This window comes from Haliaeetus albicilla, chromosome 19 (assembly GCF_947461875.1).
Source record: "Haliaeetus albicilla chromosome 19, bHalAlb1.1, whole genome shotgun sequence".
In the NCBI taxonomy this organism is placed as follows: Eukaryota; Metazoa; Chordata; class Aves; order Accipitriformes; family Accipitridae; genus Haliaeetus; species Haliaeetus albicilla.
This window is the reverse complement of record NC_091501.1, coordinates 6726424-6743154: the sequence shown is the minus strand read 5'-3', so window position 1 is coordinate 6743154 and position 16731 is coordinate 6726424. Positions and strand designations below refer to the sequence as shown.

The following is a 16731-nucleotide window of genomic DNA, read 5'->3' as shown; positions in this document are numbered from 1 at the left end:
AGTAACCCTTTCTGCCAACCTCTGATGATGCGCCAGCTGAAGAATGCTGCTAAGTAATGTCGTCTAACTAAATCTCAAAGCCCACGTATAAACTCCTGATTAGTGGTGGGTGAGATTACTAGGGATGTATGTATATACCCATCTGTTTCTTTGCCAGCTGGAATTTCTCCATGCTGTAAGTTATCTACGGAAGCAGGCTCCAGAGAACCTTCTGGTTTTGCAGTACATATGTAAGGCAATGCTACCGAAGGGTTTTTCCTGGTAGTTTCATTTCCTACCTCAAACAGTCATGTAACACTTCTGTGCGTGGTTAATTGATGGTCGTGATTTACTGGGTAAGTTACAGCATTTCAGTGATGGGAGTAAGACGATCCTTGTGTGTATAGCTGTACGTGGAACAATTTCATGTTATAGGTTTCTTCAGGAATACGCTACCATTTCCATGGAAGTTTGGTTTTTTTAATTTGCTTTTTCCTTCATGGATCAGCAGAGACAAGGAAGACTGAGTGTAATGAAGTTTCCTTTCTTGGAAGGTCCTTTTTTTTTTTTCCTTACCCCCCTCCCCCCACCCCCCACCTCCACGCTTCTGGTATTTCTTTAATTGGTTAAGTAAGGTTTACATTCACCAGGTAGTATAAAGGTTGAAATGTTAAGGGAACCAGAGGGAAGTGATCAAGAAGGTCTTTCTGAGGATGACAGCTCTGCCTTGTAATACAATACTATTTCTCATGGGAGTGGGTGGGAGGCCTGCCTGAATTTCCTCTTCCTGTCCTGCCAAATTCCCCAAATTGCACAACTGTGTATTCTCCTTACACAGTGGTACCCTTGGCATCCCTAGTAAATCTGCAGGGAAGCAGTGAAGCAGCTGGAGGCTTGAAGGTGGACCAAAATTGGTAGAGGACAGACTTGGTTAGCCAAAAAACAAAACAAACCGAAAGCCACGAACTGAATTTACTAACTCTCCCATGTATAACAGAACAACACAATACAGATTTAATAACATACACTGTTTTGTTCTAAATGCACTCCATCTAGGAAAAATAAGTTTATCGGGATAAGCAAAGGACCCACGGGGAGTTCATCAGTTCATTTTCAAGTCACAAGATGTGTTTTACTTGTCTTTGGAGCCTTCTTGTGCAAGATTAATGTGAAACTGCTGAAATGCAAACTAACAAAAAGACATATTTTTACTGGTTGGTGCTTTTTCCTCTGTGCCATTATTTTCATCGGGAGGCCCCATCACTGCCTTCCCCATCACCCCTGCCTTAGGCTGACAGGAGTATGAGGTACTTCTTGGCTCCAGTGAGGAAATGAAAGAATGACTATTGGAAGAGCAGCATGACCAGTGTACCTCATAAGGATGTAACCCTGAAGGCTTTTGCTTTGTCACTACACTGAATCAGAAAAGAATTTGGACCTCCTTAGAGGGCGTGTCAAACATGGCCATCCTGGGGTACGTTTTGCCTAAGTAGGGAGGGAAAGATTTGCCTCCTTTGGAAAAAGATTTCTGCTTCTTAAAAGTTCAAGTAGCCAAATTCATTACTTTCGAAGCTTTGCTAAGCTTCACTGGAGCCTACCCTAGCCGTGTATGCCGGCTGACTGTCATTAAGACAATAAAAAAGCAAGTATACCCGCAGAGGTTTTGATAATCCTGCTTTTACTGTGTGTGTACAGCACCCTAAATAGGCTCAGTGCTGTCGCTGGGATTGCTCGAGAGATCGGGTACTACTCAGCGTGTGTAAGGGTGGGAGAATCTGGCTCCAAATGGTTTCTTTTTCTCTCCTTGCTACAGGAACTGGAAAAGACAAGGGTGTGTGGGCGGGCCTGGAGTCCCTCCAAGGAAAGTGTGAGGCCTTGGGCAAAACAAATCCATCAGGTCTCTCATTTCTTCCAAATATAGGTCTGTTCTGAGCAATAGCCAAACTCAAGTCTAAACTCCACATTCAACCATTTCAGAGGGAATACATGAAAAAGACCCTATGGCCTACAGAGTCCATCTATAGAAAATATTGTGATAGCTCTTCCGCTCTGCCATTATCTTCCACTTAAAAAGAAAGAAAAAGAAAAAGAAAACACACAAAACTGGAGCACATGGTTCAATTTTCACTGTAAAACAACTGATTGATGAAAATAATACTTCTGAAAACAATCTGTTGCGAGCTATCGAGCATTTTTGCCTATGCACCAATTGGCAGGAAGTGGACAGATAAATTATTACAATATGTAACAAAACAAATTGCTCTGAAGAGAAATGGTATTTGTGTGTGTGTGTGTGTGTATGTGAGAGAGCAGGAGAAGTAGAATTAAATCCATAAAAGTATGCTGAGAGATCATCCTCCATCACAGCAGAAATGTACTGGAAGCAAAGGAACTCACTTCAGCCCTGTCCCTATCAGAATCTCTAGCAAAACAGGGTTTATGATATGCAAGTGTTTTCCTGGAGTAGAGTAGAAGAATCCTGGACTTAAATGAAGAAAAAGAAAGAATTTGGGATGTTCCTGCTGTTGAGAGGAAGGGGTCTCATAGCCATTTTTGTCAAGATACTTCCAAATTTTTCAGGCATCACCACATTTTAATAAAACGCAGCAGTTGCAGCATCTCCCCAGATCTTGAATACTCTATTACTGCCCATGGGAAATTTTTCTGAAGTGCTTATAGACATGAAGATTTAAGAGACAAAATCCCATTAACTTTCAATAAGACAGTTTCTTTAGAGCCTGGCACGTGGACAAATTACAGTGAGATAAGCTCTGTATGAAGTAACAGCATGTGAATTGCTCTGTTGTGACTTTCGGTACATGCTGCTATCCCACAGTGACCAGTTAAGGCAGAGATGATGACTCCTTTTCCATCAAGAGCCAAACCACCTCACATTTACCTCAGAGTTCAGACCGTGTACACTGGCAGTCAGTGGACAGCAGTGGACAAGCTTGCTGTCTGCCACGTGCTAAATGTACTTTTCAAAAAATAAGTAGAGCTTCTAAGCTGCGCAGGATAAATCGACCTTGATGTTTGTGGATGTCACATAGCTTGAAGCCCTAAGATCCACATTGCCCTGCTGTTTGCAGTGCTGGTAAGAGGAGAGGGAACCCTTCTAGGCATGAGCCTCGTCTTCTTTTCCTGAAATAGTCTCTGCTTGTGGGTAGGAGAGCAAGGAATAGGACACGAAGAGCATCAAAGTCTGGAAAAGGCCGTTATGGGGTTGATTCTGGGAAACATGACCTGCAGAGTGTAGATAAATCTCAGACATGTCTCAGAGAGGGACAAGATGAGGCGAGATGAGTTGGAGCACACATCTGATATTGTTTCCATAGCAAAGCTATAGGGCTGCTAGTGGGTGATCTCAGGTTTTACACTAGATGTTCTGTTGATTTGGCCTTTTGGTTATTACTACAATCATCACGACATCAATAGAAAACAAAGATCTTTAAAGGTCTCCAGGAGTATCCAAATCCCATGAAAAACCAATGGGACTCTATTTCTTAAAGGCTTCTTTGAAAATCCTTTCTAACACCCAAATTTCCTTCCCAGAATCCAAATTTCCCTTTCAAATTAAACATCCTTGCATGTGGCAGAGCCAGAGTATCATGGGCCTATTATTTTCTGCTTTTTTTTTAGCCAAGGGACAAATATTCTGTGATCTCAATATGACAGGAAATTATTTTGCCATATTTTAAGGCTACTGAATGATTGTCTAAAAAATAAATAGTGAGCAGAAGTACAGGGTTCCTCTTACAAACTCTTGCATTTGCACATTGTAAGGGAACCATTCATAGTTTGTGAGCACAATAGCTGATAGTAATTGCTAGCAGAAATGAGCTAGCTGCAAGGGCTGCTGACAGTAGGCAGCTAGCCAACCTAAAAGACTGCGATCGTGTCATTTAAGCAGCAAGTAAAAGACTGTGTGGCTGAAGAGTTACTGTGCTATTTTGTGACAGATAACTTGAAAAGGTGGCAGGTGAATAAAAAAACCTGTAAGAGTCCAATAATAACAGATAAACACACTCCAAACAGCTGTAGCTCATCTCACCTACCAAAAATTGGAGTAATTTGGTCTTGTTTGTCATTGAAACACACTCGATAGGAACTCATTAATGTGGCTAAGTCGGCAGCCTAAATTACAGTGAAAAGATCAGCTTGACAGACCTGTTTTGTGGGTTAAAGATTTTCGCATGCAACTACAACTTCATCACTAAATCTTCAACTGCTGTCTTGATACCGTCTACAAGTATCTCAGTGCCAGGTGAGATGTACTGCTGTAGTTTTAAGAGAGGTTTTCAAGGGCCAAGCAGAGGTTTTTCAGTTCCTCTCTCATTTGACAGAGTGCCCTCTTGACTTTCTGAGGTGTGTTCATAACCTCTATGCTGCTGGTGAAGGGGTCGTAGCGCAGAGAAAAAGGCTTCTTCATCTTCATCACGTAGTTTCTGTGGGGAAGAAGACAGAGCTGCTAGTTCAGAAGCCATTTCCCGAAGTGTAAAAACTGCAGGACCTAATTTTTCGGCATGTAGGCGTGGACTTATCGGGGAGCAGAAGCTACCGTGACACCTCCTCACTGGTACTCTCTGACGTTGTCTGGTGCAGTACATCTCCCCACGGCTGAACTACTTGCAGCCCAAAAGATCTGCAGTGCCTGCTTTACAGCGTGGCTGGCTCAGACCCGTCTGTGCTCTCACAGCTCTACGTTAACACAATTCAGAGTTATTACAACCACAAGCTGAGGAATGCAGGAACACAGTCTGCTGCCTTCACTTCCAAGAAATAACCTGGAGTAGCTCTTTCTGTGTAAAATTCTAAAAACCTGTTGATGCTAGGCATCCTGGGCTATTTTGCTGTCTCTATTAAAAGAAAAAACATGATTGCTTGCCATTTTCGACAATGTTTCCATTAAGTACATGCTGGTAGGAACCCCCTGTACTGATGTTGCCTTATGTTTTCCGTTCTAACAGATTCTTGTGCCTTCGGTTATTTTGAGCAGCTTTGGCTGTGCAATTATCTTGAAAAAATGTATGAAAAAGCTTTGAGTCTGAGAATGGTGTATTCCTTGTCCTTGTAAGTTCTTTTCGGGTCTGCCTGGGTCAAATGCTCTTGAAAGTCCTCTCTTTTCTGCCAGTGAATTCTCAACCACGTTTTGACACACATTGATAATTTAAAGTGAACCTTCAGATTTAAGATGAGGGGCCTAATTTGCCATTGCTGTAACCCCAGCAGACTGCTGCTGGGGAAGAGGTGGGGGGAGTAGGGAAGAAGTCTGGGCCAGGTTCTCTTCCTCTAATAAATTCCTCATTTCAGCTCCTACATGCTCCCCAGTAGCTCCACAACCAGCCTCCTGCCTCCAGCCAGAATTGGTCATGTTATTCTAACTGTTGGAGATGAAGGCCAGAATTGAAACCGTGCTTACTTTAAAAAAAAAAAAAATCCTTACTGCATAACATAACAAAGAAATGCATTTAGAAACACCTCAAGCTAATTTGAAATAATGTTATTTAGGTTGCAGTCAGCTACTTTGTAGAAATTAGATTGCCTGTGAATGCTGATTCTGCATTCTTGTGCAGATATAATCAGAGGAGAAAGGCAATCTTGTTTTTAAGACCCCTGCTGATCCATGTTAATTCCGCAGTCTGCTATAAAATTTCCCTGTGACCTTGGGTAAATCAGTTCTTCACAACCTCCTATTTGTATGGACTAGCACATAGGCACCCCAACTGTGGGATCACGCTCTACTATTCAGTTACAGAATTTACTTCGAAAGTTGCTAAAATGAGGCATTGCTAAAATGAGGCACGGGATGGGGCATAACAATATGTAGTTATGATTTTCTGTGAAGCTTTTCTGAGATAAACAATCTCATGTTTAACTTTGCTGTAAAAAAGCCGCTGTGCAGATGAAGTGCACAGGGAGGTAGCCTGGCGTGGTGATTGCAGCAGTGGTAGAGGAATTTGAGATTAGGATTCAAGCCGGTGTGCCCCCCTCAATGAAAATACCCACAAACACTTTACTTACTGAAGCTTGGCCTTGGCATCTTCCAAATTTTCTGCTATGAAATAGACAGGCTGGAAGGCTTGATCTTGATAGGGGTGAACTGCAGTCACTTCTGGATCAAAAGGCTTGTACTCTGGCTTGTTTGATAAAGCGTACTTTGTAACAGGAACAACACAGGTTAGAGCAGGTGAATGAACATAGCGAGAATTAGTGCCTACTGGGCTGTGAAATGCTATTTGTGGAACAATTAAACATAATATCAAGTCCTGTTCTTTCACAGGTGAAAGCTGCTTTTCACAATTAGCAGTTAATAAACCAAATAATAAATAAATTTTTAAAAGAAGACAGAGGGAAAAAAAAAAATAAGAAAGATATATTTCCTGTATTAAAGTGATGTACAATTGGGTACCATAGCCATGTTCTCAGACAGGGAGGGGAAAGTCTATGCCACCCCCCAAAATCTGAATATCTAAAAGAAAAAATAATATCATGCTGCTTTTTTCAGCTAATATCATAGATGATTCAGAGTCCTGTGCAGCACTCTTTCAAAGTCCCCAGCCCATGTCATAAATCTTACATTTCCTGCTACACTGACGAACAGACAGAATGCTCCTGGTATTTTCTGCACAGCTCCCATGCCAGTTAAGCAGCCTAAAAGCTTCCCTGCGACCTAAGTTATAAATATTCACTATACTCTGTGTGTGCGTGTTTGTGTTTTGGGCCCGCAGAGGTTCTTCTGTATGTTCTTCTCAGGTTCTTCTACATTGTCTCCTCAGGCAGACAGGAGGATTGTGGAAGCCACTTGTGTCCACACCGCAGTCCATAGGCACATCTATCACTTGTTTACACGTACTGGAGATACCTTTAAACCAGCCAGCAGCAGAACTGGTGACAGAGTGATTGCATGGGTATTGGTGTGGGTTGCTTAGGACCTGCACAGGGTCCTGGGAAAGAGGCGCAGCTCAGGCTTAAAGCGAGTTCCTGCACAGTTTCCCTGCCCCTGAGACCCAAGTGAGATAGTGTAAAGCTAGGTCAGCTCCGGTGACATTTGAACTGCACCGTAGTTGTGCCTAAAAGCTGGTTTGGCCTCTGGTTGGCCAGGTTGGTGCGTGCCACGGCCACTTTGCTGAAGTGTCCTGGAAAAAGGCAACTCATCCCAGTCAACGTCGAGACCTTTCTTTCCACCTTCAGCCTGGGCAGTGGGCCCCATCCACCTAGGGACAGTCTTTTAGTACCCACCTCTTCTTTGAGATCTGCCTGTCTGTCTTTCTCTCCTCTTCCCCAGTCTTCAGAAGGCTCCCTTCGCTATTTTATGATCCAAATGCCAACTCCCATGGTACTTGTAAATAACTGATAAGAGTGGGTGACACCGCACAAGACTTTCAGCTCAATCTGCTAACTGGAAAAATTCAGACAGTACCCTTAAGCACTTTTTTAGGTATTTCACTGAACTGAGCCTGAACTCTCCATCACTGGAGGCCTGCCTTAACCAGTAGGCCAATCTGCTGGAGAACCGGTGCAGAAATTAATACAGGGCTTATTTAAAAAAAGAGAAGAACAAGAATATAAAATGCTAAAAGATGGTGTTTTTCCTGTTCTTCATTTGCAGTGTGTAATTGAAGAATAAACCTTGGAGAGCACTCATACAACCTAAGATGGATGGTATACACAAACATGAGGCTGCTCTTATAATCTTAGAAGCTCTGGGGACTAATGGGAAAAGATTTCAGAAACTCAAAACCTGACAGGGGTCCCGCTATGCTGTCAGTGTTGAAGCAGAACTGAAATCCCATTGATTTCGGTGGAAGTTCAGCTTGAAACCGGATGGCCTTAAAGGCCTCTACAAGTTAAGTACTTGTTGTGCTGCAAGAAAAGCATATGTAGCACTGAGTGCTGCCAGAAGTGTGGTATGAGCCATAAGATTTTACAGTATGTAGGACAGAGTCCAGCTGAGTGTTAACAGGAGAAGCATTTTGGATAATGTAGAACAGCTGACAGAATACAGTGAAATAAACAGTGCAATACCGAGAGCTGTTGGGGAGGAATTCTTACAGTTCAGAGGAGGCAAGGTTGGCCAGCAGTCAGACCCATTACAACTGCTCAGTTTAGACTTGGGTATGGTTATCCTATCCCTTCCGATACCTAGCTGCTGTCACTAAATCATTTGTTAGACGACATGGATTCAAGTGCAAGTCTCACGCAGAGGGTGTCTAGCTCTACCTCTCATCCTCTGCCTTTCGCCCAAGTTACGCCCTGAGTTTGGGCAGGATCAGCTCATCCACAGAAAAGAACTACCTGAAGCTGAGTTCAAACTGGTCAGAGTGGGTGCCGTGGAGAAGAGGAAAACATTTTGAAGATTTCATAGTCAGGATGTGGTTCCCTGGATTACAGTCACACGCTGACAGACAGGCTAGTCCAGGCTGCAGTTCAGGGATGTTCCCCGGCTCCTTGCTGAGGCTAAGTTCTCACATAACGTTAGCTGGACGTACCGCTGCTCACCCTCTCCAGCTGGTTAGATGTTATCTTCTTGTAGCCAACCACCTAGCCTTAGTAACTTATGCCTTTATTGCCTCCTCAGTGACCAAATCATCCTGCTATTTCTGGTTCAGAAGCCTTCAGTGATGAGGAAACCTCTCCTGTGCGCAGGTTGCTGCAGCCTGTCTCCTCTGTCACGTGAGCCGCAGAGGGTCTGCTTGTGCCAAATATGCCAATCAGCTAAATGATATGGAATTGAGTTTTGGGCCTCTGTGCAGAAGCCCATACTAAGACGACTGGCAGATAATTATCAGGATGGACAATGGCTTTCTCCCAAGCAGTAGCAAAACTTACCTAGAGCTTTCCCGAGAGCCAGTCTAAGACTGCAAAGTAAGCTTTGCAAGAAACAGCAGGCTATCATGAGCCTCACTATCTTCTAATCTTCACCTTTAACAAAACTGCCTAGCCACTGCTGTATTTCTAAAAAAAAATATCCTTCTACGAAATAAACACTGCGCTACACATATTTCCTCTCTTCAGCTGTAAAAGAAACAGTTGGTATACTTTTTCAAGTTGCTAGCAGGTGCTTAGGCATAGGACCTCAGCACTTTACTCACACTGCCACTATCTATACTGAAGTTAGAATCAGATGTGTATGCAGACTAGAATGATCAAATGGAAACATTTCTGTATTTCAGTTTTGTTCCAAATAAAAATCTGTGAGATGAATCAGTCAGCCGTAAAAGAAAACTTCAGCACGTAAGGCCATGGATGTAATTAATTTGTGTACAAGATGTTTCAGATGCTCAAGGTGAAGAGCACAGAACCCACTAAGCTGTTGTCCCAAAAGCTGCACAGGGATGGACTTGTAGAGCTCACATAGGGATTGTACAGGGCACATAGCAGCCTTGCTAGTGAACTCCTTGCCCATCTTCAGACTGTCTTAGGTGTTACATGCAAGATGGACACACTTTTGGAAGGGAGGGTAGTCCTTCTTCATTACCTATTGAATATAAATGCTGTCAGATCTGCATGTAATTTCAGTAATATGATGGGTGAGGACCTAGGTGGACCCAGCAGTATCAAAAGTTTATCCAGCAGCATTACCCAACAACTACTGATGATAAAAGTAATGACAAGAATCTGCCATTTATCAACTCAAGGGCAGTTACTACTTCCATTGTCAACCTTAGAGGTAGGGAATTTGAGATGCAGTTATCCTTTTGTGTTATATAGCACAGTTTTGTGAACAAGCAGTTCTTGCCTACTACTTTAATCAAAAGCAGAAGAGCTTGTTGGTGTCTGGTGAAGAAAAGGATAGAAAGAAAGGAGAGAGAGCACAAGTCTGGTACACTCAACTCCAGCCACCAAAATTGAGCATTTCTGATAGGACTTTTACCTTCATCTCTGTCAAAATTAAACAGAAAAAGGAGGTAACATCCTGCAGATAGATTCTGTGGGGCATATTACTATGAAAGCCGCATGAGTATTGGAGACATGATTACTTCTGCCCTTTAGTACCCAGTTTAACAGGTAAATGCATTTAACTTAAAACTGTAAAGTATTTAGGCAGGCAGAGTAGAATAAATATTGCCTCGAACTGTGCTTTGATATTGGACCTTTTTGGTTTCATGAGGTAAATAAAAGCAAGCCTAGGTTTCCTGTTTGCTGGCTGTGCATATAGCAAGCACTGAAGGATTCTCAGAAAAACAGTAGCTTCAGCCTTATTCTAGAACAGATAGACATGTAAACAAAATGCATTGCACTGGAGCCTGATTTGTAGGGGAGCTCATTGATCTGTAGTTTGAAAACAATACGTTTTACTGTTCTACAGATGAGTGCTGTGATAGTGCTAGCACACTTCTGCTCGTGTTCTTGAGCAGTCAGACACTGCATCAGGCTGCTATGTAGAAAGGAAGGCACGTTTATTTCTCTAGAGGGCTGATGAGCATGCAGATCTCTCAGCTTATTAAGAGAGAAATCTCTGCAAATCGTATACCACAGAGTTTGCTCACAAAAGTCTCCAAATTGCAAGTGTTGGGAGAAAACCAATGCTAAACTCAGCAGATGGTAAAATGTCTGGGAGGGTTCCCCTTTCTATATTTTAACTCTCAACTGCCCCTCTCTTGGGATGCCTATTATAAATGTCTTGAGATATGTTGACAAGTTGTTTCTTCCTTCTGTCAATTGAATGGGAAGCAGGCTGACCCGTATACCACTAGGAGAGTTTTGTAATATGTTTATTGTCATAACAATCCACCTATCTCCAGTTACGGGAGTCCAAGTTGTGCTAGTCCAGCCATGGTTCCATGTGAATGTATCATGTAGCTGGCTGTTAGGCTGCTGTGTCTATGTGTTAAGCTTAAAATATACCTTCCATGAAAAATTGATTTCTGGTTTATAAAAATGTTTGAAAAGAGTGCTTTTTAATTTCCTTTGGCTCTTACTAATTCCAAAAAATCATCCAGTATCTGCACAACCTGATGCAGTTGACACCTACTGATACCAGCTTAGGGCTTTTGCACTTAGAAACTGATCATCTGCTTTAGTGCTCTGCAAAACTGAGGAGAAATTAATATCTCCCCTACCAGCTGTTTGTCCAAAGGAGGGGAAGCCCATAAGCTGTCCGTAAAGGTGTACAGTCCCTCTTTCCACAGTTAATCTGTCCAGGCAGGGCAGTATCAAACCTGCGTATGCAGATTTTCATCTACATAAAACTTGAGCTGGGATTAGTTTTGAAATCTATTTAGGAATGTAAAATACTAAAGCATTCTCTTTTTGTCAGTGGCCATGCTATTTACACTTTCTTTGCACTTTATTTGGTCCAGTCAGTCGGTGCCTTTCTGATTCATATGTGCATGAATGGCAATGGCATTGTCAATGGAAGTAGCAGAGCTCATAATAGGCATAATATTGCCCTCTAGTGAGTAATTCAGAAAGGTACAGGAGTTTTATGTTAAAGTCAACGGTATTACTACTGGCCAGGAGCAGTAAGAAGCAAATCTAGTACTTTATAGGACGGTTGCTTTCGATGCATTTCATCTCTTTAGGTGGAAGACAGGTACAATTCTACAGTAGGTCTTCCCCTACTCAGTAGCTTCTGGGAAGGGAGAATTAATTTCTTTGCAAAAGAAAATCAGTATTTTAAATCACATTGTTTTATGAGAAGAAACAATATTTTGTGTTTACCAGAGAGTTCAGGAAACTGGATTATAGAAATCCTTCAATACCATACATTTGACACATACCATAAGCTCCCCATAAGATGAAAGCAGTCCTGCCCCGTAAGCTTTGATCGATCCGTTTTGCTTGCAGAGACCAAACTCCACAGTGAACCAATAAAGCTGGTAATAAGAACAATTTGTGAAAAACAGTCTCAACAGGAAGCTGATTTTTAAGCTTCTCATTTTTCCTTTAATTTTCTTTTATCCTTGTTCCTTGATGTCTTTGTATCTTCAAATTTTATAGTTGTGTATTTTAAGAAAATTCTTTTTTCTCCCAACTTACATAACACACATAAATTATAACATTTTTTCAAAACTGGCCATTCTTCCTATTCTTACTCACCCAAAAAAAGAAAAAAATTGCTAATGATAATTACATGGGTAAATAAAGTCATAAAGTCCTATCCCCTTCTTTGGAAGATGTTACAAATTACCCTGCAATCTCTTAGCCCTGAGCTTCATTGTAGTCAGTGGAAGCTGACAGATTTCAGCCCATAGTCCCCAGAAGGACAGGTAGACCCCCAGAGAGAGTTCAAGACCCTCGGAAAGGTACTTGAAAGGACAGTTTCCCTCCTCCTTTGTCTGTGTGATAGCATTCAGAATTTGAAGAATGACTTATCCCTTAGCAGCAATGCACCCTTTCAGATTATGCCAGTTACATCTTTATCATGCTCCCACAGTAAATAAAGATATATCTCTCTGGGCTTTGCTTGCAATAAAGCATGTTTAGGACCATATTTCCTTTACCTGCTGGACAGTAGTGGGAGAAAAGCAACTCTTGGCTCTGCCAACCCGTTCACCCTTCCCTTAGTATAGCATCTAAAGAAATGGACAGTGGAGGACCAATTCTGGGCACAGCCTGACCCCTGAGCAGCTGGATGGGTGTTGTGCAAAAGAAAAACATGGAAAACATGAGGCATTTCAAGAATACGGCTTTGTGTCACAACTCTTCGAGGTTCCTTTAGGGACACATGGCTCTTTGCTGCCTCGTACACGGGACTGGACCTTGGCTTCCATTTAGCCATAAGTATTGCATTCTCAGCACCCTTCTCAAAGAACTGCAGGCAGTTTGTAAAATAATGTGAAACTCTATGTTATTCTGTCTATTCTGCCTCTTTCTTTCTTTCTCTTTCTTTCTCCTACCCTCTTTCACATGTCTTATAATTTTGATGACTTGGGTTTAGCCTGAAAATTTACCACTAAAGAAACAGCATGCCAGGATCTTTCTTTCTGCAGAATCCTGAGCTGCTTTCTCTACAGTTCAGCTAATAATTCTGCATTCTTATTGTGTTAATAATCTTGATTCTTATTATTTCACAGTGAAAAGTCTTTCGAGTATCTCCTCGTTTTGCAGAAGCTCTTTTTGACTGGAGAATGAGACATGGAAGGAGGAATTGTTTTTAGTGTTTTACTGTATTTGGCCTTTAGTTAGTGAGGTTCTTTTGGCTCTCACTGTTTTAACAGGGTACAAGACACGGTACTAGTAGCACTCTGTGGACAACATGAACACTGGTAACTTCCCATCCCTTGTGTGTGGATCCACCTGCTTAGAGAAGTCCAGGGACTGAATGAAATAATGGCATCTCAAAGCTTGTCTTACAAATGTTACAGACCATAGCAACAAGCAAAGTTGACGTTCTTTAAATAAACTTTTAGGTAGCTTAAATGTTGTCATATCATCTGAGCTGGTTACCTACATTCTCTTAAGAACAGAGAATGACAAGGGACTTCCAGAGGGGAAGTCAGGATAACGAATACATTACAGGTTCTTCTCTATCTTCACTTTCTAGTGAAGGAACCTAAACAATAAGCCTAGATTAGATGTCTAACTTTTAAATAATTAAAGTTTGAGATGTTAATCCAGAGTATGTTTACTGTTCAGAATACATGAATGGCACTTACAAAATTGTATTCTCACAGATCCTGAACTGCAGGTAGCCCTTTCAAAAAGGTGCCCTTATTCTACCTCCCCAAACCCTAGATGATGCTATGACAATTTCAGGTATGAGACCCATCATTATTCTAACCTTAACCCTATCTCTACTCTAGTCCTAGCCAAGGAGGGGTGCTAAGTAAACCACTGGCGTTCACCCAGTCTCACCAAGATCTGGGTAACGATGCAAAATGGCTCTCCAGGACTCATAATTCTTTTAACCCTAGCAAAGGCATGGATCTTGATCTTACTCCAGCCTCTCTAGACCCAGAGAGGGGAAATTACAGAGGAAGTATGGACATGTCACTGCCTCTTCCTTCTGCTCTCTGAACTCTAAAAATACTGTTAGTCTTACCTAGTCCTGACCCACAGACTGATACATGCAGATAGATTTTAGGTGAGCCAGAATCTCCTTCACACAGTGCCTCGTTCCACTTCACCACGAGTGGGGCTGTGGGCTGGGTGAGGAATTTCAGGAGTGACAGTGTCCTCCCATCCACCCCCTTTCCTGAATGAGCCTCACCCAGCTGGGTGAGGGTAAGGGTCTTCTGAAAAAAAATCATGGAGAGGGGATGTGGCTGTAATTATCAGAAAAAAAAATTGTCTGGTCTCCAGCCCACTTTCAGAACAAGTTAAGATGGCAGCAAGGGGCTGCAAGAGTTGTTTTGGCAGATGTATACAGCCTAGTGACTCAGAACTGAATGACAGTACCTGCTCTCAAATTCCTTTTAAGTGCTCACCTATTTTGTGACATTAACAAGGTCAGTCAAATTGTGATGGTTCCCTGCACCTTCTGTAGGATAAAATGCAGGAATCACATTGGGCATCCAGTCTATTAGGTGAATCTGGAAAGTGAGTTGGGACTCTCCTGTGGCTGAAACTGTAGAAGCTCAGCTTCAGCAATATATTGTTATAGAAGCAAAAAGTGTAAGCATTTCCTCAGGTGGAATCACATGCTTCTGGGCTCCCCCAGAGGGACTCCAGCCCCTGCTCCAGCACCTCCCTAACCTGTGGGTGAGGAGAAGAGACAATCCTGCTGATGCTCCCATTTTTGTAGCTAATCTGAGACACTGGAGGAGAGCCTTCCCTGCACAGTAAGGGATATGCAGTGAATCGTTTGGGTTTTGCCTCCGATATTAAACTGCCATCTGTACTTACTGTGGCCAGTTTCTCAATCTCCGCTTCAGATGATCCAAGAGAAGCCAGTCCAATATCCTAAAGCAAGTAAGCAAGCAGGCAGTGTTACATTAGTGTGATTATTCAGCCCAAGGGAGAGAAAGAGGGGAAGGGGGAGGACCACATCATTTCTAGCATGAATAGCATGAACTATTCATTGTTTTTGTCACCCAAAATGACCTTCCATGGCTTCCAGGATGCCTACCTCTCCCTGGCCCCCAGCTACATACCACTGGGAGCCACATTAGATGAGTGTTTAATCCTCAGCATTCTCTGTATAAAGTTAACCATCTCTTGGCTTAATGCTGGACTATCCCTGGCAGAGATTTATAGAGAGGCATGAGAAGGAAGGAGAGCAAAGTGGGTTTTATCTTTGCCATTACCTTTCTGTCTCTCACACTCTTTCTGACAGCCCTTATGAGTGGGTCAGATCCGTGCAGGGAGGATTCTGTTTACTCTTGTCTGTGCTCCCTGATAATTGTTATTCTCACAATAGGAATCTGTAGATGTCTCTTCTTAGCTATCCAGGGAGCCATATAATGCAGCAAACAAACAAAATTAGGGCATTTTTACCATTCATCGTCTCATGTTGAATGGAACAAAAAAGAAATTTCATGGGGTGAATTTCAGCTGCAGAAATACTTCTTGAAAAAAAAAGGGAAATGTGAAAATTCATTTAATCTGATCCCATGTTGTATAGTCTGTGTTATAGATGGGAAAAGAAGAAAGCTGAAAGTCTTGAAATTGCTATAATCTCTTATTTCTAATGTGTCTTCAGTTCTGGTATTGAACTGAACTGAAGAGGTTTCTTCCAGAATAAATTATAGACCACTAGAATATTTTAAGTACTACTCATCTGAATCTGGTAATAACCAATATTTATGACCAAAATGGAAACTGGCATATATCCAAGTCGATACAACTGGAAATCGCATTATATGAGGTGAACTGGCTTTCTTTTTACAATATTCTGACAGGGACCTACGTCATGTAACCCCTCTGCTCTTATTGCCAATTTCCACACTGGCCGCTGACTGATAAGCCTAGAATACGAGTTATCTTCTTCCCTCTGCTATGGTTTTGAGGCACATTCATAGTTCTGAAGTCTTTAATTATACGAGGTCATCGAGTTCACTTGGGTCTGACACTGACTGCTCATACTAAATAGCCCCTTATTGTACAAAGAAGCCCTGTTTGCTTTTTGGAGCCTCCTCGCCAGTGTGAGCAACGCTGTGAGAATCTGGTGAGTTGTAAAAGGAAAAACAACTCTGATGAATGACATGGTGATGGACACAATTAAAGTATCATGTGAGATAAAAACGTACATCCAGAGACAGAACCAGCCTGGGGGCTCGATGGCTGTTACTGGTTAGGTTCATGTGGTGTAGGACCCGAAGCCAGGGGAACGGCGTAGTCGGTACAACCCAAACACGCGGCACCGCAGAGGCTGCACTGGCATCCTTCTGCAGACCGACACGGCCTCCCACGGAGCAGCCCCACAAGCGCTGCCTGCCCTTCCCTTTACACCACGTCCGTAGGGAGCAGTGCTACCGCTCCCTCGGAGGAGATGGCTCCCGGGGCACTGCTAGCCCACCACCCCTGGAGGTTGTGACTCGGGCACCAGCGAGCCTTAAAATAGCATTTCAAGCAGGGTGAGCTGCGCGCCTCTGAGGCACGTCTGGCCTGCTATCCAGAGCAGTTGGTTAAAGAGCCAGCAGAACAAGCTTCTTACCTGGGAGAACTGGGCAAACTCCTTGTCAGCTAGCATGGGAACGTGACCCAACAACTCATGGCAGCAGTCTCTGGAAAACAAGTGACCTTCCTGTTTAATAAAGGCCTCTTTTCCTGTCCTACGTGAGCTTCCCATGAAGGACTTGAGCCGACAGACCCCCAAAGGGAGCTAGCGTGAGGGCTGCTCCGCGCTAGCTGTCTCCATACCTGGCC

At 42.7% G+C, this 16731-nt stretch overlaps 1 protein-coding gene across 1 annotated transcript in view; it reads right to left on the bottom strand.

Annotated features, from left to right (window-relative positions):
• Positions 1-565: 565 nt before the first annotated feature.
• Positions 566-16731, bottom strand: part of LOC104322627 (tyrosine 3-monooxygenase) — a 36308-nt gene continuing 20142 nt past the window's right edge. Inside the window, exons 9-13 of the mRNA XM_009925913.2 lie at positions 16520-16589; positions 14770-14826; positions 11703-11798; positions 6001-6134; positions 566-4424 (exon numbers count right to left, since the gene is read on the bottom strand). Coding sequence (XP_009924215.2) covers positions 4265-4424; positions 6001-6134; positions 11703-11798; positions 14770-14826; positions 16520-16589 — 517 coding nt within the window. The 3' untranslated portion in view covers positions 566-4264. The remainder of the gene's footprint in view (positions 4425-6000; positions 6135-11702; positions 11799-14769; positions 14827-16519; positions 16590-16731) is intronic.